Source organism: Chaetodon trifascialis, chromosome 4 (genome assembly GCF_039877785.1).
Source record: "Chaetodon trifascialis isolate fChaTrf1 chromosome 4, fChaTrf1.hap1, whole genome shotgun sequence".
In the NCBI taxonomy this organism is placed as follows: Eukaryota; Metazoa; Chordata; class Actinopteri; order Chaetodontiformes; family Chaetodontidae; genus Chaetodon; species Chaetodon trifascialis.
Genome location: NC_092059.1, coordinates 17,042,746 through 17,066,543, shown reverse-complemented (window position 1 = coordinate 17,066,543; position 23,798 = coordinate 17,042,746). Strand labels below are relative to the sequence as shown.

Below are 23,798 nucleotides of genomic sequence, written 5' to 3'. Positions count from 1 at the left end.
TAATCTCTTATTTACTGTATATACTTTGATATTTAAACTAAATATGAGACCAAAAACAGTGGGTACATCAAACTGAGAATAGCAGATGTAAAGTAACATGAGACAGAGTCTTATTACTGTAAATATGTAGCTTTTATGTGCTCATGAGTCTGTTACCAATATAGTATATAATTTTTCACCTATATGTGTATTTTCAAACTGAAATACTGCGATAATTTTTTGGCTGGCTTAATGAAGTTAATGAAAGATGGTTACGTATTTGGACAGGATCACTTCCTTGGAGAAGGAGTGGTTTTGTTTCTATTTATGCAGTTATGAACATTCATTTTCAAAACAGGCTCACGGGAAGCAACTTAATTTCAACTTTGGTGCTTTTCTACAAAAGTACATTAACGTCATATTGTGTCATATATAGAAGAAAATAACCATGTATGTGTAGGACACGCGTTTATACCACTGTCTCACATCTTCATTGAGCTTTTGCAGTTTCACTTCCGAGTACTGTGCTGTATTAAAGTATATTTTAGCGTATACTGACACCTGCTGACTGAATGTCACTCCTAAATTCAGATGCACACACATGACTTCCACACATCCATTATGGCTGCCGTTTACATGAAACCAATGAGTACAAAAGCGCCTCATATCACAGGATGGTCATTTATTGCATTTTCTTCAGCTTTCACCCATTCTCACTATACAAAAGTAAGCATAACATTTCCAGACAATCTATCTTCCACAATGAATTAGAAGGCCTAACAGAAGGTCTGTCTTAGATGTCGTGGGATTGTGCTTCCGTGCACATTGGTCCTGAATCCCTCAGCCACCTCCATGTTGCTGCTGCTGCTGCTGCGGTTCTTCAGCCCGGTGCCTCACCACTCATCTGCGGCCCTGTTAGAGTCCTCGTCCGCTACAGCACAGTCCAGGCGCTGAACACCGGGAAGCGCCAGGTCCCTTTCGTTAAGCTTCTCCAGAAACGAAGAGAGCAGCCGTTTGTTCAAATGGTCCGTCAGGGTCCTTTCTTCTTCGACACGCTCCTTGACGACGTTGCTACCCGACTCCACTTCCTCCGCCTCGGTGTCCGCGCTGAGCTGCGGAGGGGCCGACCGGTGGTTCAAGGACACGCCGTTCGACTGCTCGCCCTCCCCGGACTGCTGCGCCGTCCAGCTCCCGGCGTCAGCCCCAGATTCCGTCTCCATCCGTGATATTAAAGTGGTTTGCAGGGCGGCATTCTCCAGCTCTTTTAGGCGTTTACTGTGGAGGCCGCAGGCAGGAGGTTCATTTCCAGTCGGGTTGTTGTTGTTGTGTGGTGGCTCACCAGTTTGCTCCATCATGCTCTGCGTCAGGAGTGCAGCCCATAGATATGAACGGCTTCTGACGCAGAGGGAGAGGTGTCGCCTCCCTGTGGTCACAAATATTACTGCACCATTAACAGGCACTGAAGCCTCTTACCAGAGGAGGAAAAGATGCAGGAACTACTCAGTGTCCATTCACTCAGTTAAAAGTATACTACTGGGTATTTTTTTCTTATAGCAGTTGTAATTTGTAAGCAAATCATATCAGCTTTTATGTAACAGCTTAATTTTCATTTTAGTAACAATAGCTGAAAAATAAATGTAATGTGTATATTTCCTCCTGCAGTGTAGTGCAGAAAAAGTATAAAGTACCTTAAAATGGAACATGAATACCATGAAATGGTGGTATACTAGTACTTGATTCATGAAGAGCATGTAGCTACTTTCTACAACTGCTTATAATTACAATATCAGTATTAGACAATGATGTATCATGAAGCCATGAAGATTATCCTCGAGGTCGTGCAGACCTAGCCAGCCTTTGTTCAGAAGTAGGCTCTCGTCTCAATGGTCAAACCCACAACTGATTTAGTGATTTGTAATCTCAGATATGATAAAGAGATGAGGCATCATGCAGATTGTGTAACTCTTAAATTCCGTGCATTTACTTTTTTTATTGCCTGAGTCAGTGGGGAATTAGAATTGAAATACAATTTTCATTATGATGGAAAAAGAAAAAAGTTCCCACTTAATGCATGTGTTCCAAAAACAGAGGAAAAAAAAAAGAAAAATCAAAGGGTCCAGAAGAGTGAAAGAAAGAGGAGTAAAGTGACTTAAATTACTCTTAGCATCTCAAGTGACTTTTTAACAATTAATTAAATCTTCTCTAATAATATACATTTAATCTCTGTTTGGGGATACAACTGCTTGTTTGCCGATTAATAAATGACTAAGGTCTGTGCTTCATAAATTATACATTTGATTATTTGGTCATTTAACTATAAATTCCATATCTTTTATTTTCTGATATGAGTCTCTCTTAAACTGTGGCTATGACTGCACTTGCTGCTATAATATCTTTGCCTAATGCAAACACATCCAATATAAAAATCCTGACTCAAACAAAATCATTTTATACATGAAGGTGTATTTGTTTGGCAACTCTTTATTTTGTTGCTACCGTCTGTTTAATGTCTGAGTGTGGTTATACTTAATTCCACTCAGCTACCTCAGCTACATTAAAACAGTCGCCCTGTCTGTCCTTCATCGTCCCCACTTCTACTCCTTCTTTGCATTCCTCAGGATCCTCTCCAGCAGACGTCAATGTTTATCTGCAATGATGTCCTTCCACAGAGTCATAAAGTCCCTGTGAAGGGCCAGACACTGGAGGATAGCATGTCCGTGGGGCCTGTGGAGAAACATGCTTCTTAATTCAGTGTACAAAACACGAGACTGAAAAAAGAGAATTTATCACAAACCAAAAGGCATCAGATCATATACCTTTGAGCCTTGTGAACCAATGCACAGCATGATAACTGACCTGACTTCGGTGGCAGCGTCCATAGAAATCTTACAGACAGTCCTAAGGAACTGCTGGGTGAAGGTCTTCCCTTTGCTAAAGACTGTCTCTGGTCCCAGTATGTCAGCCAGTGAGTGGAGCTGCTGAGCTGTGCTGGCCCTCACTGCAGAGCTCAGGTGGCTGAGGAAGGACAAAGACAAATTCACTCCCTTTGTTTCATTTTATTTCCTTTGAATGCTGCTGTCAGTACACTTATTTATAGATTCTGATCTGCCGCTGTGGTCTTACCTCAGCCCTGTATTCAGTAGCACGTTCAGGACTCCACTTTTTTTGCAATTCTGCACCATGGCCGCCAGGGCCACGTTGGCCTCCTGCTCAATGAAGATGTTAACATGCAACTGTGCGATCTTCAGCAGCAGAGCACGGCCTGTCCCTTCCACCAGCTTGTCCATATACCTCTGCAGGTAGACCTGTAGATACATTGAGCTTCTCAGACCTTGTGTGTTTGTGTGTGTTTGTGACTATGTAAGTGAAAGAGTCAAAGACACTTTAATAATGCACTCTTAATTATTGGCATACTAAGGAATGCTTGGGCTATAGCTGTAAGGCAGAAGGATTTTGAGCCTGATGGTATTACAGAACTAAGCATATTGTGTGTGAAAGGATGTGTGATCCCTTCAGTTTCTGCATGCTTTCCAGACCAGTTGAACAAGCGTTCGTGTAATAAGATTACAGTGTTCTTTTTGGTGTTAATGGAAACTGATGGGAATAATGAGCATACAAATAATATCTTGCCAACATAACTGGAATTATCACTAAACTTGAAAATTGTTGAAAGTAGATTTTTCAAATATTGAATCCTTACTTAACTTGAAGGTTCCCAATAATAGTCGGGTCACCAAGGACATCAAAGCAAGGAGGTGAGGCAGGTGATGATCCTGTACCTGTGTCTGAATCTCCTGAGCTGTTGAATTCATTAACCTCTGCAAGAGTAACAAGGCACTTCTTATCCACAGCACTTTTGCAACATACTTGGAGTTGTGTTGGATAGTGCTTCCCCAACAAGTGTTTCATAGGATCATCTTTATGCCCTTGACCCTGATAAAGTTAAATGTAACATAGCTGAGGCTCAACCTCTGCCTTTGGTTTGTTGATTAAGAAGTTATGTATCCTTAACTGGCCTTTGTCTCATGTCTGTGAATACCTATTTAACAGGAGAAATTTGAAGACAGGAAATGTAATGCGATGTGGAGCTTTTTCTCGCCTGCAGGTAAAATAAAGCACAATGTATTATTTCTTCTGAGAACGTGCCACACAGCAACACACACAAGTAAGCTCCTCCAACATTCATCAATGCACCCTGAAAGTTCTACGGAGGCTGAACAGAAACAAGAAGATGCACAAACATCCAAGCTGCTTGCACCACCCTCTGTTCAACAAGGGGAGTTTCTGATTTTTATTTTATTATTATTGTTTTTTTTATCATATATGACGTTGAGAGAATCCGTCAGGCTAAACAAAGTCCATTAATAAATTGGTATATCCAATAAATAAAAATAAATAATATTAAATTCGTATACCCCAATTATTATCAGAAATTATGTAACAGCTGGTCCTGCTGCCACTGTACAAAAAGGTCCTCGCCGGTCTTTTTGACTACCTTAAGCTTCCGTAGACAAAAGTCGGTTTCCATAGAGACCATCTGCGGTAGAGGCGAACTAAAGCTAAGCTAGCTCAGCTAATCCAACGGCAGGTAACAAAACCATTTTCACTCACACAAACACGATATGCCACATTTGTTAACCGCTAACCAGGTATTACAGCAAAATGTTATCTGCTAACAGCATGACTTGCGGTTAACAATCGGCTACACCAAACGTTAGCTTTTTGCTAATTTCCATCTTGCCACAGTCTAACGTTAGCTAAGCTATGTGGAGACAGGTCTTCTAACATAGTTACAATGTCGTTACATTCACATACTCGTTTGCTGGTTAAACATACATTGTTTAGCATTTATATCCTAATTGTTTAATCACTAAGGATTCTGTTAGAGCACGCTAAGGATCATTTTTAGTTTCTGCCTCCCTAAAATGCTGATGAAGATCAGAATTTTTAATCAGCTGTGTTCATGTAACAGTTAACCTGAGCCCCAAATTACAGATTTGTCTGAGAGGACGTAATTACGACAGCCTGGATCCTTATTTTTGACCGACTCTCAAAGACAAATTGATGAGCCTAGTCAGGTGCTTGGTTGACTGTAAATACATCCTCTCTCCTTTTCTGCCAGAGAAGGAACCAGCGCATGTTTCGCTGTAACGTTACAGTGCTCGCAGGTCAAAATGTCCTTCAGAGACTTAAGAAGTAAGTGATACTCCGTATCAGCTCCTCGTTGTATGTAATAATAAACATGATATGGTGTTTTGTGTATGTATACGTGTGGTAATTGTTGAATTTCATTTGACAGATTTCACAGAAATGATGAGGGCCTTGGGCTATCCTCGGCTTATATCTATGGAGAACTTCAGAACACCAAATTTCACTTTAGTGGCAGAAATCCTAATATGGCTTGTAAAGAGGTATGATTGAACTGAACAACTTCCCAATTCAAGTGTAGAAAATCCAATCTGTGATGGTCACTGTACACCACCGACTGATCCATTAGCAAATAACCACTCAGTTTTCTCTGTTTTCAGTGTATTTTTGCACACATTGTTTAGCATTAATTGAATTAAAATTGTACTTTGTAATATATGGATCCCAGGGTGTACATTATCTACATTTGCTCTGTACTTTGTTTTTTGCCTGCCCCTGGTTTGGATCAAATGTCTGTTTTTTCTTACTGTAAAACAGTCAAAGATATGTATTGGCATTATCCATGGAATGGAGGATACTGTGATAGATTTCACTCTTTGTCTTTTGCTCCTCTCTCTTTCCCATCACTTGTAGATATGAGCCTCAGATGGATATTCCCACTGATGTAGATACAGAGTCAGACAGAATATTCTTCATCAAGGCCGTGGCGCAGTTTATGGTGACGTCTTTTCTCAAGTTTACACAGAATGTACAGATCACACTTAGCTATCGAAGCCTGCCGTTAGTCGGTCTGTCTTAATCAGTGTCTCATATGATTGCAGGCAACTAAGGCTCATATCAAGTTGAACACAAAGCGTCTCTACCAGGCTGATGGCTACGCAGTGAGAGAGATGCTGAAGATCACCTCAGTGCTGTACAGCGCCATGAAAACCAAGCAGATGGCCCTGGGCGACCGAATCGAAGAGGACAACAGCAAGTTCAAGTTCGACCTTGGCTCACGGGTGACTTTTTTACATTGTGTAATGTTATATTACGCATATGTCATATGTCACTTCATTTATAAGCTTACTTACTAAACTATCAGTTTAAGAAAGTTGAGCGAGAGAGACATTTAAGTTGAGTCAGTGTGCAATTTAGCAGATGTGAATGTGCACCGCCTTCACATTGGTTTTATTAACTTTTGTTCATTTTGTGTTTCTGTATTCCTCTGTATTTAAGTTTGATATTATTAGCCTTTTCAGTTTTCTGAGCCATTTCCTGTTCGCTTTTTCCGTTCCTTTTATCAAATTCTAGGTAGAAGAGCAAACTACGTGTTGCTGATTAAGTCTTTCTCTGTCTTAATGTCAGATTTCAGATCTTAAAGCAGCTCGGCAGCTAGCATCCGAAGTCACGTCTAAAGGAGCATCTCTGTATGATTTACTGGGGAAAGAGGTGGACCTAAGGGTGAGGGCAAACATGAATGAACAGTGGAAACAAACTTGTTTCCATTTTCCTTGATCCTCAGTCCTCACAACAGTAAAATAGATAAATAAATAAATATGTTAATAATCCTTCAGTAAGGTCAAAATTCAAAATTGACACTGAGAGCAAGTGTTCATGGGTTTTCTTTGCATGCATTACACCCAGACCGCTTGTCACAGCTTGGTCTACAAAGACATGATTATTCCACTGTGAGTGCTGATGAGGCTGGTAGCATAATGTGGCTTTGTTTTCCAGCAGTGAACCAAAGCTGAACAGTCGTACAATTGCAATACAGTCCATTTGGAAAGACGTCAGTATAGTCATGTAGGTGTTGCAGGAGTTTGCTCATATTTAGTGTTCCCACAGGAAATGAGAACCGCAGCCATTGCCAGACCTCTGGAAATCAATGAGACAGAAAAGGCCCTGAGAGCCTCCATCAAGGAGGTTTTGGTATGTATTTATCTTGACAACCCTCATTTTAAAAAAATCATACGGGACTTGTTTTTATCTATGGAATGGCTCTGAATTTTCCACCATGGCTTTGTGCTCATTGTCAAGGAAAGCGTGGAGAAGACAAAAGACATGCTGGGTAACGTTGTGTCTGATGAAAGCAGTCTGGACAATAAGATAGAAAAGAAGAAGCAGGAGCTGGAAAGGAATCGGAAGAGGCTCCAGACACTGCAGAGTGTCAGGTCAGTGCACAAACCGACAGGTAACACACAGGAATGATTCCACAATGATTTGGGTAAATAAGTTGAATTATTTGCACTCTTTGCTCACTTTACACTGCGCTCTTTCTTTGACTCGCAAAGAAACAAAACTTTAACCTACAACCCACAAATAAGTACGTGTGTGCTCACACCCTCCTGAGGGCTTGTTTTTGTTCCTCTCTCTTTTTTTTTAGGCCGGCCTTCATGGATGAATATGAGAAGATTGAGGAAGACCTGCAGAAGCAATATGACACTTTTGTGGAGAAGTTCAGGAACCTGTGTTTCCTGGAGTCTCAGCTGGATGAATACCATAGACTGGAGCAGGAGAGGTTTGAGGTGCGTGTGTGCGTTTTTACATCATTTGCTTAAACATGTTTACACTTTGCCCCAGTAATCCTCAGCAGACATGTATCGGAGACCTGTATTGGTCCGCAAAAATGTGTTTGAAACACACAAAAATCTAAAAATGTCAAATACAGAAACATGGAAATTAATTTTCTTGTGAATGGAATAAAGAACTTTACTTTCCGTCCATTTAGCCCCTCTAATCAATCCTCCTCAATCTGTTTTAACAATTGTTAAACCATAGTTCTACTACTGTGCTATATTAAGGCATGGCTAGACATTTTCCAACAAATTCAACAAAGTGGATCTGACAGATGTATGAAGGCTCGTACAAAAGTAGTCTTTTCTCACCGGCCCACTGGATTACAGGCTGCATGTATTTGTCCATTTCATTCCTTACAGGAGGCTGAAAACACACTGAAGATGATGCAGCACAAATTAAGGGAGGAGGAGAGGGATCTGATGAGGAGTTCTTGTGAGACAACCAATAACACATACTGTGAAAGCAAAGCAGTTGTTGCATGATCTCAACCACTTTTTAGGATTTCACACATGTCGCTCATAAACTGTGTTTTCTGCAGTGAAAGATGAGGATTCTGACATGGACGTTCCAGAGGATGAAGGGTCAGACAGCGACATGGAAGAGTGTCGACCTTCGAAGCCACGGCCCACAAGAAATGGCATCATGGCAGGTACACAGACAAGGGAGCGCTTCCTATGATTCTGATTGGTTTCCTATGGTGTCTGCGGTTCATAAAAATAAGTGCTATATATATTTAAACTTACCAACAAACTTTACCTAACAACATCCTTCTCTTTGCTTCATAGGAAGAGGAGCTCGGTTTATTGGGAACATGCAAGGTGGTGATAGTGATGAGGTTGGTGCTGTCATAACAACATCAGTACGATCAATACATCCTTCTTCTTTCTTCTTAAACTAAGCCTGACGTGGCCAGCTTAGAAAAATGAAACACCTGTTTGCTGATTTTGCTCCCAGTGGCCCTAGATGGCGCCCTCTGTGCTGTTTTTCTTGCTACAGAATTTCATGCTGCTCACTTTTTGTCATTTTTAGTGTCCCTTGCACCAGCTCTGATATAGCTCTTTTCATCTCAGACTCTATTCTGTATCTTACCTCTCGGTGTTATTCACTTGTTTTTTAAAAGCCCTCTTTAGCTGTTTCCAGAAGATCAAACCTGTATGCCAAAAAACAACGGAAAGGAAAGGTTTGTCGAGGACCAGGACCTAGGACACTCCTTGTTCTTCTGTGTTTTTAAAGGAAAAATCCATTCAGACATTCTCTTACACAGAAGAGATTGTTCACATTGGACAGGGATTTAATCCTCATTAGTCCTCAATAGAGTGTGAATGCAGCAATGAGGTAGAGCATAAGTTGGTACTGCTGTTTTTATGCAGAAATTTGGAAAGGATTTTTCCTTTAAATTAGGTAAATGGTTTAACTGGTTGCTGCATTTATGTGGCTCCAGGTGGACATGTCCCAGTTTAGATTCACTGTTAAAACAGTTCTGTGTTTTCATAGCGGCTGAAGAAGCGATTTAGTGATTAGATTGACGTGTTTGTGAGACTTTAGCTGGGTCCGTGCTTAGTTAGAGTGAAAACATGTCCATCCCTGTTGTAGTTATACATTGTGTGTTGAGTAATTGCAGCTGAAAGTAAAGTTGACATATTTAATCATTTGACTGCACTGAGAACTATAGCTTCTTGTAATTGTTGTTGCCACTGTGTGTTCCTACTTGCCTGCTGTTTCAGACTGAAGACAGTGAGATTGATGTGGACGAGGATGACGAGGAAGATGAGGAAGGCGAGGAGGGGGAGAGCAGGGATTTGGAGGATGACATTCTGGAGGGCCCTGTGTCCAGGGGTGCTCGCCCCTCCAGAGGGGGCATGGGACCACCTCTGCTGGAGGAGAGTGACAATGACTTCTGAGTGAAGAACACACACGCACGCACGCACGCACGCACGCACGCACGCACGCACACACACAGATGATTTCCAGCTCAGATCAGACCATCTAATTACTTCTCAGAAATATCCGTAGAATATAACATTCACCCTGTACATCATCTTGTTATTGCAAGTATCAATATAGTTCCTATTTTTGAATATTTGTGTAAACTGTTTATGCCAATAAAATATTTGAAATGTAATATCTCTTCTGTGTCCCTTGACTCAGTATTACAGCATACATACAGTTTAGAGTCAACCAATCATATATTGAGGATGAGTATTTCATTTTTGTACAGTTTTCTTCTTTGCTTTTTAAAGGAAAATACTGTACATTCAACTAATTTATCATTTCACAATTATATCTAAATGAGATTTTATTCTGTTTGGATGCTCAATGTGTGGTGAAAAATTACTTCAAGTGGGGGAAAAAAAATCTTGAATAACAAACCTGACAGAATAGGAAAGGTTGCAACAAGATAAAGTGTGTGTGTAATAACATACATGAACTCGAAATGCAAACTATGCTGTCTAGGACCTTGTGGTTGTTGTATTTGGGAAGAAATGGAAGAAAATCACATTTCTTGACATTTAGATATTAATGAAAATTTAACAACTAAGTAGTACTTATCTCAATGGTACAGCAGAGTTAAAAACACAGTGTGGTCCTCTAAAATATAGTTTAGTGGCCAAAGTTGTTCGCTGAGCGGTGTGGCCTCAGGAGAAGCAACGTCATCAGAGTGCGCGGTGGTTTGAGGGAGGAGGTGGCAGATGCCTCTTCGAAACAACAATCAACTGTCATCTGTTTACGACCTGTTTTTCCTCTAATACTGGTATGAAACCTTGTTTGTCCTCGAATGTTTGTCCATTATGATTATTGTCCTCTTAGCTAAATTTCGGCAAGATTGAATAGGGAATGGCTGACAAGCAAACCAGTCTAGTTTATCAGGCTAACATCAGCTAGCTATAGCTACCTAGCTACACTGACAAGCTAGACTGGACATGCAAGGGAAGGCTGCTGCCGTTGGTACAATAGAGAATTTACCAAAGATTTGATTAACTTTCGCTTTGCCAACTGGCCTGTGTTGTTAACCTCGTTTTTGCTGACCCACGTTTTCAAACTGATGCTTAGTTCTGGTCGCCACCTAGCAAGAATTATTAGGTTGCAGTATTGTATTCAGGCGTTATACGATGTTAGTTTAGATTCAGACAGCTACCTATTCATCCAGCTATTGTAGAAGGGCATTGCTGAATAATCAAAGTTTTTTCCCCAATATATATAGCAAGGTGATGGACACCAAAAAGAGAAGTCTTTGACAAAACTATTTTAGGTGGGGGTTTGAATCATTTTAAGTATTTGCTTGGTTGAATTGAACAATAGTAAAACTGGCTCCATCAGTATTTGGCATCAGCCCTGATGTCATGTCAGTCAAACTCTTTTGATTTTCCCTTGTTTCTCAGCTGAAGAGCAGCTCTTTGTGATGCCAAAGAAGTTCCAGGGCGAGAACTCTAAGGCGGCCTCAGCCAGAGCCCGCAAGGCAGAGGCCAAGGCAGTGGCAGATGCCCGCAAGAAGCAGCAGGAAGAGGATGCTCTGTGGCAGGAAACTGACAAACATGTACTCAAAAAAGAGCAGAGAAAGGTGAGCTTTTCTCAGTGTGGTGTCATGTGCAAATGTGGGAAGTTTCATAGGTGTGCTGCACCTTTTGGCTTCAAGAATTTGCAATATGGGATTTATTTTTTATTTTAATTAACCTCATAGTATTTGACACAGAATGCTATAAAAAGTCTTTATCCTCAGTGACGTCAGGAGACGATCAGTGAGGCTCGTGGAGTCGTGAAACAATTGCATTTGTTATGATGTGTAGTGGCCAAACTACTTTAAAACAGCATAATTTTTAAAGTGCAAAAGTCTGATGAGACAGCGTTCTGCTGTTGTAGGACGACAAGGAGAAGAAGAGGCTCGAGCTTCTGGAGAGGAAAAAAGAAAACCAGCGACTTCTGGATGAGGAGTCTGCTAAGCTGAAAGGCAAATCCCAGAAGGAGGCTGCATCTGGAGGAAAAGTGACTCGTGCCCAGATTGAGGAGGTGCTTCAGAATGAGCAGCTGCAAAAGGAGCAGCAGGAGCTCAAGCCAAAAGGTAAAGTTCAGGTTGAATATGATGACAAAGAGATACAATCAGTATACTGTTTGGAGGATCAAATCAATACATTTTCTTTACCATGACACCACCTTTTACATTTTTCAACTAAAATTTCTTCCCACAGAAAAGAGCCACCTGGAGGCTCCACTGGAGGAGAACGTCAACAGAATTATCCCTGATGAAGGAACCGTGGAAGCCAGAACAATAGAAGACGCCATTGCTGCGCTCAGGTCCTGATCGTTATCCGTACTGTTTGTGACATCCTGTTGTCATCATGTGATTACTCTGATGTTGATTTAAATTAAGTATCTTATGGCCATAAAATATGTGAATGTTAACAGTCTTGCCTTCCTAACTGCAGCACGGAGCCCGTGGACCTGGACCATCACCCAGAGCGGAGGATGAAAGCAGCGTTTGCTGCCTATGAGGAGGCAAACATGCCTCGCCTTAAAAAAGAGAACCCCAACATGAGGTTGTCGCAGCTGAAGCAGCAGCTGAAGAAGGAGTGGATGAAGGCGCCAGAGAACCCTCTGAACCAACGCTTTGCCACCTACAACTCAAAGTGAATGCACTCTTTTCCCCATAACTCCATCTAAGAACTGTCTGCCTATGCACATTGGAGACTTCCATCGAAAAATCAAATGATTTCATCTAAAAATTAGTGTTGCTGATGAGAGTTTCACCACTACCTACCCAGAAACTGTCCTTCCAAGGCCGGAGGACTCAGCTTTGTGGGTCCATTTGCTAGAAAGGAAAAGCTCACTTTCCACCAGTCAAGGTCACAACTGATCATCATGTCTGAGCCTCGAATGAGGCATTTCATCATCTAATGATTTTAATTACATCATGTTTTTTTCTAGCACTTCTGGGGAGGTGGGAAAGCAGATATCTTGAGAGTAACTTATTAAAGTTCACCACTCGATCATCAACATCTCTTGTTGCTTTTAAATGCCAGACTTCTCTCTCGGTGTCACACAAATCAAGTCAAACACACTGAAGTCAAACATTTTGGCCAGCTGCTGCTGTCGTGTGATGCCTGTTCTGAAAAGAAGAGGAAGTTACAGATTTAAAAGTGTCATCAATGGAGAGAGTTGACTACAGTTTTGTGTCCACGGTAAAAAATGCTCACCAATCATCGGCAAAAATCATTGTAAATTTAAAATAATGGTGGCTGGAATCAATTTTTTCAGTCCTTTTAGTTTCTTTGGCAAGTGAATAATCAGTTTCTTCAAAGGAACGTCTTGCTTAAATAATAAAACAGTTTGGCTTTGAATATTGAATCTACTGTTGTGTGTCAAGAGTCTTGCCAAGAGAATGCACAGTAATATATATATATTCTTACTGTGTGTTTTAGGCATACAGCAGCATTTAATCTTAATATGGCTGGACTGCTAAATAGTTAAAGAGATCAACTGTGGAGACATTAACTCTGGAAGAGAGCAAATGCTGACACTGAAGTATTTATACAAGTATGATTTCTTCACTGGCTATTCAGCCTTGTGAATGCCTGATATGATCGTTGGTGCCTCCCCTCCAGTGTTTTAAGGTGTTGTCCTCAGCAGAGGCCAGTTTTATCAGCTTTTACCAATAACAGAAACTGTCACTTCATTGCCTTTAACTCTACTGCAGAAATATAGATGTGATCCAGGTACGTTTATGGGCTGACAGATGCTCTAATATTTTAACCAGGCCTCAGACTGTGGCTTAATTTGGTCCCCTTCTCCTGCAAATCGTTTGGACTTTAGCTAGCTCTGACTTCAAGGTCCCATTATCTTCATAAATGTATTGGGCTTACTGACTGACTGAAAACCGAAGACTCGGGATCCAAACACTCAGAGCTCTGTTGTTGTGTTTGGATTGTGGGCTCATGCTGTGCATGGATGCAACTTTCCTTTATAAGTCATATGAAGTGCACATCTGGGTTGTAAACTGCTGTTGAGAGAAATGTCTCTGGTTGCTAAAACAAAACAACTAAAATCCAGTTAACAAAAATAACAAAATGAAATACTTCCTGTTTGCTTTTTATATCCTAAAATTTCCAGCATTGTTTATGTATGATGTTGATTGAACACATACATGGTAGCAGTCGTTGCTTTTGAATTAGTTTTGTATTCATTTATACAGCCAGCAATGGTGTCCAGTGCTGCCGTTGGTCACAAAGGTTTTCTCCAGCGAAGCAACATTTATATACTGAGCTGCTGAGGCAGCAAGCTGAAGCCTTTGTAGGTTTTTCTGATGCCAGTCAGACAGACAGAAAGCAGGGATAGCTTTAGCACCCTAAATGTAAGTAACATAAGGGTAAAACGAGTTAAACTAAAATATCTGCAGTGTGATTTGGGAAATGCGGTTTAACCACACAATAAGGCTCCTCCACAGGCCTGAGAATGAACAGAAAATATGCAGAGCAAGTGTTTATTGAAGGTGTTAAATGATTAGGGATTATAAAGATCTTTCTCTATTTGGCCAATAATCAAGAAAAGTAATTCCATTTCTGGAAAGTTGCTTTCTTTGATTGCAGTGCACTTCACGTTGAAAGACATCGGAGTTGTTTCATGTCAGCAGGCCTTCATTCCTAAATGTCAAAAAACAAAACACTTGGTATTCACTTAATCATCGGGCATCTATCTTTTCCGAGAATGATTGCAAAGTTGTTCATGTTGTTAGTTCACACAGGACACATCTGAGGAGGCCTTGAGCTCAGTAGCTTGATTCATTCAGAACCAGATTTAAAAATGGCCACCTTTGTCCAGCCAGGCTCTTGTGGCGGAGGAGATAAGAGACTGTGGGAAGGCCTTTGAACCACAGAGCTTCAATGACAAGTTCAGCTGACCTTTTATTTTCCTTTTTGCATTGAATACGACCAGTTCCTTTGCTTTCCCCTAGCAACCAATCACTCCACTCCTAATTTACAGGGAGTTCTTTGAGCGTGTACGTGTGATGTTCCGCCTTAAAACTCTGGTCTGATGTTGCAGGTTTTGTTTTTCTGCATCCTGACCTGTTGCTGCACCCTCCCACTCCCTGGCCATTTGCATGACAGCCCTTTACCAGGCCAGCTGCTGCTGCCCTTTTCTTTCTTCATGTTGAATTCTAATCATTACTTTCAAAGGAAAGCGTCTCCAAAGCTCCTTTATCAAGTGTTCGTACTGGGAGGAGGCAAGCCGCTGTCCAACACCCACTCAGGCTGTTCTTCTTCCTCGTTACACTTCTGTTCTGCAGACTGGGAGCATTTCCTTCTAGTAACCTGCTTTTTCAAGTTTGGAGAAAAATAACAAGGTAAGGATCACTGGTAGTAGTGGGGATTTGTTCATGTATTATTTTTTTATTAAGGAGAAATTCCATAAAATTGAAATCTTAATTTGCACTTGAAGGATTACATTTTAAAATATGATGACCACCATCTGGAATACTAAGGTTCACGCTCGTAGAAAATAAGTAGCCCCAATGGAAAATGTTATCTAAGTTGTGAAGCATGTTAAGATGAACTGCTACAGTTCTCATGCTGATCTCTGTGAATATGTTCATTTAATGGGGTTTATTTCAGATTGAACACACTTTGATGCTGTTGGCCCACTTGTTATTAGCAGGATTGCAACATATTCATCATTTAGGGCCGAGCTTCATGAATTAAACAGGTTGCACACATCAGGTAGAATCAGTCATAGAAATAAAATAACTGTATAAATCAGTGCTTGTTAAAAATGTGGGTTTCAGTGGTTAAAAGATAATCACTGATGAGAGTTCTTAATTTGAGAAGCCTTTTCATTGTGGTTTTGTCAGTGAAATGATCAAAAATTAGACACATCATTGCATGCACTTGAACCTTTGTAGTGATTTGAGACATCAGAGGGGGGTCTCATATGCTTCTGACAGTGTTGCACATTCATAGCCAGCTGAACACACAGTTTGAGATTAAACAAATCATTGCTCTTATAACAGTGCTGATTTTACCTCGAATAAATACACCACATGTGAGCACAGGAGTGTGTATTATTAGTTAAATAACCAATTGTTATGTTTACTTTTGATAAACTGTTTTTCACATTGAGCAAAGGTCATTATTGAGGCCAAAGACATCACAGTTTTAAAAAGCTGCACTTCTCAAGGAAAATGGCTGTAGTTTTTATGTTTCTTCTGTTGCCTGTGATTGCAACACTTTTCTACTTTTCTAAGAATTAATAACATTTGGCTGCAACTTTAGATGTTTCTCTTCCTCCTGGCTCATTCAGAAATCCTCCTGCAGACCAGACTTCATACCTGAGGTAGCAAAAAAGGAGAGAAAAACGTCAAGTGATGGATACTGTGTGCATTCAACCATAGCATCAGTCAATCTGTTGCATGTGATTCTCTTTCTTTACAGTTACATGTGAAAAATGATCTGTGTGTGTGTGTGTGTGTGTGTGTGTGTGTGTGTGTGTGTGTGTGTGTGTGTGTGTGTGTGTGTGTGTGTGTGTGTGTGTGTGTGTGTGTGTGTGTGTGTGTGTGTAATCTCATTTCAGCTCTGCAGTGATGCCATGAGGTTGATTCTGGTTAAACCCACCAATGCAACACGACGTCTTGACTCAACGGGTGAAGTCTTCCATGATGGGGGCCGTGAGCATTGTACCTCAGGAGGTCCATCACCTCTGACAAACTCTCCTGAGGGAAGGCACAATCGATACTCTGGTACCTCTGTGGAAGTGTCGTCTTCCCCACAGGAGACGAGTCTGTGCTGTGTTTCGTCTTCACCCCATGAAAGGTCTAATGGAATCAGTCCACCGAGAGTTTCAGCCCAGATGTCACCACTGAAAACCCGAAACCTCACCTTGTCACAGCTGAGTGATCAGGACTGGCTGCTGCTTTGTGGCCAGGTTAGCAGCGTAGGAGATGATTCACCCTCAGCAGAGAGAGCAGGGACCAGTGTGGGACATCCAAACCACAATGACAGATGTGGTTGTTCCTGTCCTGATGCACACCAACATTCAGGGGCTTCTAGTTTTCATCCACAATCAAAACAGGGCACTGTCCAGGACTGCCTCTCCAGAGTTTCAAACAAGAGAAACCTTTCATCCTCACCACACAGCCAGCCTTTCTCTCAGAGCACCCAAGTTCCGACCACTTGCCAGGTTTTACCACAACAAACAAACCAAAAGGATCTTTTGAAACCTGCACCAAACCACCCACAGGATAATTTCATGCTCCAGTGCAGTGACCAAGAAGGTCGGAAGGAGATATTGCAGCAACAGCCTTGCAATCATTTTAAATTTAAAGACAGCGGCCAAGCAACTTTGTTCAACATCCCTCTGAACTCCATTGAGCGTGCTGAGACAAATCAAGAACTTCACCAACATCCTCAGCCTGCTGTCATGGCAGACCTCAATTGGCGAGAGCTTTTTGGTAAAGAACCGCTGTTGGTTCAGCAATGTCAAAAGCGAGACTCTCACTGCTCAATGAGCAGCGATCAAACCTGCAAAACATCTGGAGATCCGGCCATTGTCTTCAAGTGCCGTCACCTCCCTTACAACCCCTTAACCAGCAACCCTCGAGTGAAGAGGTCGCCTACTTCAGCCAGTAATAAAACTGTTCAGTCCTTATCAATCAGCCAGTATAGTTCACTGGAGAACCAGGATCTAGTGGAGAAGAGAGCTAGACAGCGACAGAGTCAGGTACATGAATTTTCTTTAAATGCTGTACCTTCCTGACCCAGTCTGGGAGGTAATTTCTTGACAAATTTAAGTAAATCTTAGGGAAATATTGGGCAACTTATCAAATGGCAAGATTATAGTTGAACTTTATGACCTGTACAACTTCAAACACATCCTGAAAGCTGTCTTACCAGTCTGTAAATTAAAGGAACTGAAGCTTTCAGTATGTTGTCTGCTCTATTACATGCCCTGTGCTGACTGTCTTACTTTCTTCTACAGACAACCTCTCAGCACTTCAGTGGACCCAAACACACTCCTCCACCTTCTGACACCTTGGAAACTGGTGATGTAGTTAACGGGGATGCAGTGCGGCCACTGAGCAGCCATGGCACATCCAGATCCAGCCTTGCAGATGTGCACTCAGGCCAGCAGCCTCTTCAGCTTCTTCACAGTGCCATCCTGGAGGATGCCTTCTCCAAAGTCATCAGAGAAGATTCCATTAAGGCCAACGATGAGAACCTGACCAGGGAGGAAGGCAGTGTCCCACAAAAGAAGACCAAGGATATTAGCTACAGGCTGGGTCAGAGAAAAGCTCTCTTTGGGAAGCGCAAACAGTTGAGCGATTATGCATTGGTCTGTGGGATGTTTGGCATTATTGTCATGGTGATCGAGACGGAGCTGTCGAGGGGATTTTACAGTAAGGTACTGTCTTCAGACTCACTTCATTCATTCAGAAAAATATTTTATATTGTAGAGTATTTTGACACTTTGAACAAGGAGAGCAGGCTGTTATCAAATGTGACCTTTTAAATGACCCTATTTATGCCAACATTGAATAGCCAGGTGATATGATACTTGGCTGCATGTACTACCAGACTCAAGGGCAGGTTCCACCACCGGACCACCGGGCCACCAGGCGTCTGAACTCTTAATTCTCATAATAACACTGTTTGTAATATAAAAAAGGGCCAAGTGACACCTTTTGTGGGCAGAATTCACCTACTTTATTTGTTTTGGTCATTAAGTGTGTCTTCACAACAGGCTGCACTCTCCATGTTTTTGTCTTCCAGGAATCCATATATTCATATGTATTGAAAGGCCTGATCAGCCTCTCTACTGTTATTCTTCTTGGACTCATTATGATGTACCATGCAAGAGAAATCCAGGTATGTGGATGAATTAAGAGAACTCCATGCAGGTCCTGTGGTAGACCTTATTGTTATCCAGGACCGCCTAATATCAGGGTACTCTTATTACTCTGACTGGAAAAGCTGGCCAGATTTAAGTACTTATTTAAGTATTTAAGAACTTAAGGCGAAAAGGTGGATGATCTATTGGTTTAGTTTGATAAGATGCCGGAAAATCTTTTCAATAAAACAAAAGGCAAACACTGCTTAAGTGAAACATTAAAATTAACAAAAAATACAGTCCAAACAAGTAAATGCATCATTAAATTCCTCTGTTCTTTTGCGGTCATTGGGGTCATTCAATATCCAAATTCATCACCCTAAAATCTTCACTTCATTCAACAGCTTTTCATGGTGGACAACGGAGCAGATGATTGGAGGATAGCTATGACCATCGAGCGGATCCTCTTTGTTGTGTTGGAGCTCCTCATCTGTGCCATCCATCCGATCCCGGGCCAGTATGTGTTCACCTGGACGACTCGACTGGCCTTCAGCTACACAGCATCAGTAGCGGACGCCGATGTCGACATCATCCTCTCTGTGCCGATGTTCCTGAGGCTCTACCTGATTGGCCGGGTCATGCTGCTCCACAGCAAACTGTTCACAGATGCCTCGTCCCGCAGCATCGGGGCCCTCAACAAGATCAGCTTTGACACCCGTTTTGTCATGAAGACACTGATGACCATCTGCCCCGGCACAGTCCTGCTGGTCTTCAGTGTGTCCTGTTGGATCATCGCAGCATGGACCGTGCGTGTGTGTGAGAGGTATCAGCTTAACACTTCAGTGTCAGAGCTTTGTGCGTTTCCCACGTTGTTCAAACAATTATTTTTTTGTGAAACCCAAATCAGTGATACTCTACTTGTAACGGATCTTACTTGGTATGACTGAGCAAAGACACAGTTTCTCTCAGTGTTTCGGATTTCCATCAGCTACTGCTATAACCAGGAGTCATGTCTCTACAGGTATCATGATGCACAGGAGGTGACCAGTACCTTCCTTGGAGCAATGTGGCTGATCTCCATCACCTTTCTGTCCATCGGCTATGGTGACATGGTCCCTCACACCTACTGTGGGAAGGGGGTTTGCCTGCTGACAGGAATCATGGTGAGATTTATGCAGATACAGTTCAACCAGACATGCAGATGGAGGGTAATTATAAATGGCATACTACAGTATAGCAACATTGCTTGACCATAAATGGCCATAACATGTAGTCATGCTGTATTTTTAATGCAGTGAATGTTATTTTTACCTAACACCTCTGTGTTATACTTGATTGTTGTTTTTACTTTCATAACAGTGTCACTTTAACATACTACAGGGAGTCATTAACTGCTAATGGAACAGTCTCAATTTAATACTTTATGACCTACGGAAGCAAATGAGACCATCAGCGAGAACACTGGCTATTTCTATATAGTTATTCTTAATGCCTGTCACTGCTCTGATTATATGAGAAACCAGACAAAATAATTACTGGCATGAGGAGCCTATCCTCACATTTTCCCAGGCAGTAAGTGTCAGTCAGTTAGGCAGTTGAGAGGAAGCAGGAGGAGATTTTCCTCTAGAGAATTGTATTTTTGACACTATATTCAGTATTTATGGCTGATACTAGGACAGGATCTGCAAAAAGAAAAAGAAAACAACCAAAAACTTAAAGGGACAGTGATAGAGCATGGGCGAAAACACGAGTCGACCTTGGTCGGTCATTCAACAAAGGCAGAGAATGACTGGGTTTGAAAGGATTCATAATTTTAGCTTTCTCGACAGAATTATTATGAACGGTTCTAAAACAAAGTTTGCTTTGATTCACAATTGTCAAATTACAGTTATTAATTTTACAAACCACAATAGATATGTCCTTTACTACAGTACGCCACAACGTCAGTAACCACTGCTGTCCTCCTCAGGGAGCGGGCTGCACAGCCTTAGTGGTCGCTGTTGTCGCAAGGAAGTCGGAACTCACCAGAGCCGAGAAACACGTCCATAACTTCATGATGGACACTCAGCTCTACAAAAAGGTCTCTTTGCATGTGCATGTTATGTTATTTTTAATATTAACAATAGTTCAGTCTGAACAGTTACACTACTTTTGCTTTTTTGACCATATTGGGGCAATTTATGTTTTGTGTGATTTACAGAGAAAAATACTCAACAATCACTCAACAAAACAATGTGATACAGTATTCCAACAAAATACAATAAGGAAATAAAAGTGCATGATACAAACATTATTTACTGTAAATGCTGTTGAAAACATTTCGTTACATTCCTGTTCTGCTGTGTCATCCGCATGGTCCATGATCCTCCTCAGATAAAAAACACAGCAGCAAATGTGTTAAGGGAGACGTGGCTCATCTACAAAAACACCAAGCTGGTCAAGAAAATTGACCGTGCGAGAGTACGCCACCATCAGCGTAAATTCCTGCAAGCCATCCACCAGTAGGTATAAACGTGTCGTCACCAGGGAGTGAAGACAAACAGAGAAGTCAGTCACATTCTACCATCACAGCTCAGAATGAGAATAAGAATAATATGAAGATTGATAGGTACTGTTTGGTTGTGACTTCAAATGAAGACAAACTGTACTAATGTTTATTTAATTGCTGGCACAAAAGCTACTTTGGTTCTGATTTTAGACTGCGGACAGTCAAAATGGAGCAAAGGAAACTGATGGATCAGGCCAATACAGTTGCTGACCTTGCCAAGGTTTGTATATGAATTATCTTTCACAACTTCTAAAAATTCCTTGAAGTCCATCTCCACTCAAAAAAGTGTTTTACTTTTTGTTCCTTCAGAGGTTGACACCAGAGGGCTGTTTTCACCCTCAAAGCGCTCACCTTAAATCTGAGTTTAACATGTGCGTGTACGAGTAGGATTTTGTTACATTGCAGCTAATGTGGAAACCAGTGATGGTCCAATTTGCAGCGTACACGAGTGTGCTGTGGAAACATGAAGCCTCCAGAATGCATTCTGATTTTGTATATTTTTAGATCAGACTCCCTTTACTTTTATTTCCTGGAAAATAGTATATCTAGTATGTATGTTATTTCCTACCATATTAATTGGAAAAAGAGGTTCCCTACTCCCCTTACCTGTCCTCCCTGTTTTTTTCCAGACTCAGAACATGATGTATGATCTGGTGTCTGAGCTGCAGCATCGTAGCGAGGAGCTGGACAGGAGGATTGTAGCTCTGGAGGAGAAACTGGACTCCATCCTCCTGAGTGTGGAGTTGCTGCCCGCTGTGCTTTCTCAAGCAATAACAAAGCTACAAAAGGATTTCCTGGACGACTTGGCCTGTCGGGTCCACTTCCTGTCATCCTCCCTGAGCTCTGAGTGCTGTTCAGTCCCTGCCAGGCAGCTCTATCCAGGATCCACCACAACAGAGACACCATACAGCTCCTAGGCCTCGCTCAGTGGTTTTCCTCTTAGTCTGCAACCTTTTTTCATGCTGGGAAAGATTTTCTCAACATGCACACTTTTTTTTGGAGTACAACTAGTCGTGCTCTGCTACACATTCATCCAGTTATACACATTCACCCATGGGAGTTACTGAGCAGCTCCAATGAGAAGGGAAGTGCCTCAGTTAGGGGATTCTAGAGGAAGGGAAGATCATTATTACTTCATTTCCTCTGCTTAAAGTTTCACAGTAAGTCCAGGGTCAGGGTTTAACCTACAAATAAGACAACCATCAGTGCATAGAGCCTCCTTTGATCCACATAGGAAGATGATTTTTCTTTAATCTTTAATTACTAGTTATCAATACCTGTCTCATAAATGTGCTTGTCTCAGTCTGGTTCCTATGCTGAACTGGCTGTGATGAGAAAAGCTGCTTCCCCCTGATGGCAGAGGCTGTGCAGGGCAGATCCAACAAGAGGATGTGTGAAACTCTACACATGAAAAGCAGAGCAGGACTGTAAAACAACAAGAAAGATTGAAATGAAAGTTTTTAAACATTTAAATATAATCTACGATTCAGTCATTTGAGACCTAATTTACTTGTGTGAGTTGCTTCTTGTAACTGTTCCTGTGTAGGCCTGCTATCAGTATTTTTTAAGTTGTAAATTTAAAAATCTTAGAAACATGAAATAGAGATAACATATATTTAGGTTTAATTACTTGGGAACATCATAGTTGTGAAATCTTCCTTACCTTCCTTTGTGTTTCAGTGGCCTTATCCTACACTACATTAATATTTTAGTCTGTGTGTATGAAGTAGTTTAGACAGAAACACATCCTACACTCTATCTGTCTTAGGTGATGTATACTTCATCTATACTACTATTTTACTACTTCAAACTTTTTGTAGCAGTCATAAAGTATTTTATTATAGACTTCTTCGATTACAGTCACTGATAAAACTCAACATTTCTGTGTTGTTCTACTCAGTAATTCAAAAATACTTGTACAGGTTTCTTAATGTTTGTCTTGGTAAGACTCATGAGTAAAATTTGCTATAGATGGATTAAATTAATTTGTGTTTATCCCGTCATAAAGCTATGCTCACCTCTCTTGGACCAGCAAATTTACATATTTGAATTATTATTTTTTTTGACATGTTGCTTTTAATTGATAATAGAAGGCCAGACTTGAGGATGAAGACGCTGTGCTCTCCTGGATCAGTTGGCCACAAAACACCCCAACCGCAAGTTTATTGTATAGTCACTAAAAAAAAAGCAGAAGCAAGTGACAGAGGTTAAGTCTTGTGCTGTGTATATGTAATTTTACAAGCAAAGACATTCTCTCCTATAGGCCCAAATACAAGTTCTCCTCTCACTCAAACGCCTACATCTGATTTTCAGTGTTCCGGTTTGGCCCGAGTTGGCCTCATCTACTTTCAGCTATCGCCAAACTGAACGGGAGGTAATTGCACATCATTAATTAAATAGCATCATTGAGTCAATCAGGGGGTTCACATTAAAGTCTGACAAATTCAGACAATTCGTTTGAAGAATCAAGCTCATTGTGAAACCAAATAGCGAAGCAGTCATACGTTAGGCATGTCAGACAACACTATGAGGGAGGTTGTTTACCAGAACCACCATCTGTCCCTCTGGGTTACCGGTTTACAGGGCGCTGCGTAATCTCGCGATAAAAATCCGGAGGGCAGCGGCACCCACGAGAATGTCGTTTCGCGCGCTGAGCCTAAGCTCCAGTCACATTCTTGATTGACAGCTCTGCTATCCAATGAACTCGATTTCCTTAGAGGAACTTGACCAATGGTGAAGCAGACTTTTTAGAGCA

The 23,798-nt window shown here is 41.3% G+C and overlaps 3 protein-coding genes across 3 annotated transcripts; all 3 read left to right on the top strand.

The window, feature by feature from the left end:
* Positions 1 to 4,468: 4,468 nt before the first annotated feature.
* cluap1 (clusterin associated protein 1) lies at positions 4,469 to 9,812 on the top strand. Its single transcript, XM_070960707.1, has 13 exons — positions 4,469 to 4,567; positions 5,102 to 5,175; positions 5,279 to 5,390; positions 5,761 to 5,845; positions 5,949 to 6,128; positions 6,475 to 6,570; positions 6,955 to 7,038; positions 7,147 to 7,280; positions 7,493 to 7,634; positions 8,046 to 8,118; positions 8,225 to 8,335; positions 8,472 to 8,521; positions 9,411 to 9,812. The coding sequence occupies exons 2-13, from the start codon at positions 5,154 to 5,156 to the stop codon at positions 9,585 to 9,587; spliced, it is 1,266 nt and encodes a 421-aa protein (XP_070816808.1). The 5' UTR covers positions 4,469 to 4,567; positions 5,102 to 5,153; the 3' UTR covers positions 9,588 to 9,812.
* A 542-nt stretch (positions 9,813 to 10,354) lies between these two features.
* On the top strand, positions 10,355 to 13,730 carry ccdc124 (coiled-coil domain containing 124). The gene is made up of 5 exons (XM_070961590.1): positions 10,355 to 10,438; positions 11,067 to 11,245; positions 11,545 to 11,743; positions 11,871 to 11,976; positions 12,108 to 13,730. The coding sequence occupies exons 2-5, from the start codon at positions 11,087 to 11,089 to the stop codon at positions 12,310 to 12,312; spliced, it is 669 nt and encodes a 222-aa protein (XP_070817691.1). The 5' UTR covers positions 10,355 to 10,438; positions 11,067 to 11,086; the 3' UTR covers positions 12,313 to 13,730.
* Positions 13,731 to 14,864: 1,134 nt separating this feature from the next.
* On the top strand, positions 14,865 to 23,064 carry kcnn1b (potassium intermediate/small conductance calcium-activated channel, subfamily N, member 1b). The gene is made up of 10 exons (XM_070961588.1): positions 14,865 to 15,019; positions 16,243 to 17,388; positions 17,647 to 18,069; positions 18,438 to 18,533; positions 18,900 to 19,318; positions 19,517 to 19,658; positions 20,465 to 20,575; positions 20,869 to 20,996; positions 21,194 to 21,263; positions 21,673 to 23,064. The coding sequence occupies exons 2-10, from the start codon at positions 16,258 to 16,260 to the stop codon at positions 21,958 to 21,960; spliced, it is 2,808 nt and encodes a 935-aa protein (XP_070817689.1). The 5' UTR covers positions 14,865 to 15,019; positions 16,243 to 16,257; the 3' UTR covers positions 21,961 to 23,064.
* The last annotated feature ends 734 nt before the right edge of the window (positions 23,065 to 23,798 follow it).

Bases quoted from the DNA above. Each gene is read 5' to 3' on its own strand.
- ccdc124 (XM_070961590.1), top strand. From the start codon at position 11,087: ATGCCAAAGAAGTTCCAGGGCGAGAACTCTAAGGCGGCCTCAGCCAGA. The intron at 11,246-11,544 runs GTGAGCTTTTCT...CTGCTGTTGTAG, and splicing joins TCAAAAAAGAGCAGAGAAAG to GACGACAAGGAGAAGAAGAG. The intron at 11,744-11,870 runs GTAAAGTTCAGG...TTCTTCCCACAG, and splicing joins GCAGGAGCTCAAGCCAAAAG to AAAAGAGCCACCTGGAGGCT.
- kcnn1b (XM_070961588.1), top strand. From the start codon at position 16,258: ATGAGGTTGATTCTGGTTAAACCCACCAATGCAACACGACGTCTTGAC. The intron at 17,389-17,646 runs GTACATGAATTT...TTTCTTCTACAG, and splicing joins CTAGACAGCGACAGAGTCAG to ACAACCTCTCAGCACTTCAG. The intron at 21,264-21,672 runs GTTTGTATATGA...GTTTTTTTCCAG, and splicing joins CAGTTGCTGACCTTGCCAAG to ACTCAGAACATGATGTATGA.
- cluap1 (XM_070960707.1), top strand. From the start codon at position 5,154: ATGTCCTTCAGAGACTTAAGAA. The intron at 5,176-5,278 runs GTAAGTGATACT...TTCATTTGACAG, and splicing joins GTCCTTCAGAGACTTAAGAA to ATTTCACAGAAATGATGAGG. The intron at 5,846-5,948 runs GTGACGTCTTTT...ATATGATTGCAG, and splicing joins AGGCCGTGGCGCAGTTTATG to GCAACTAAGGCTCATATCAA.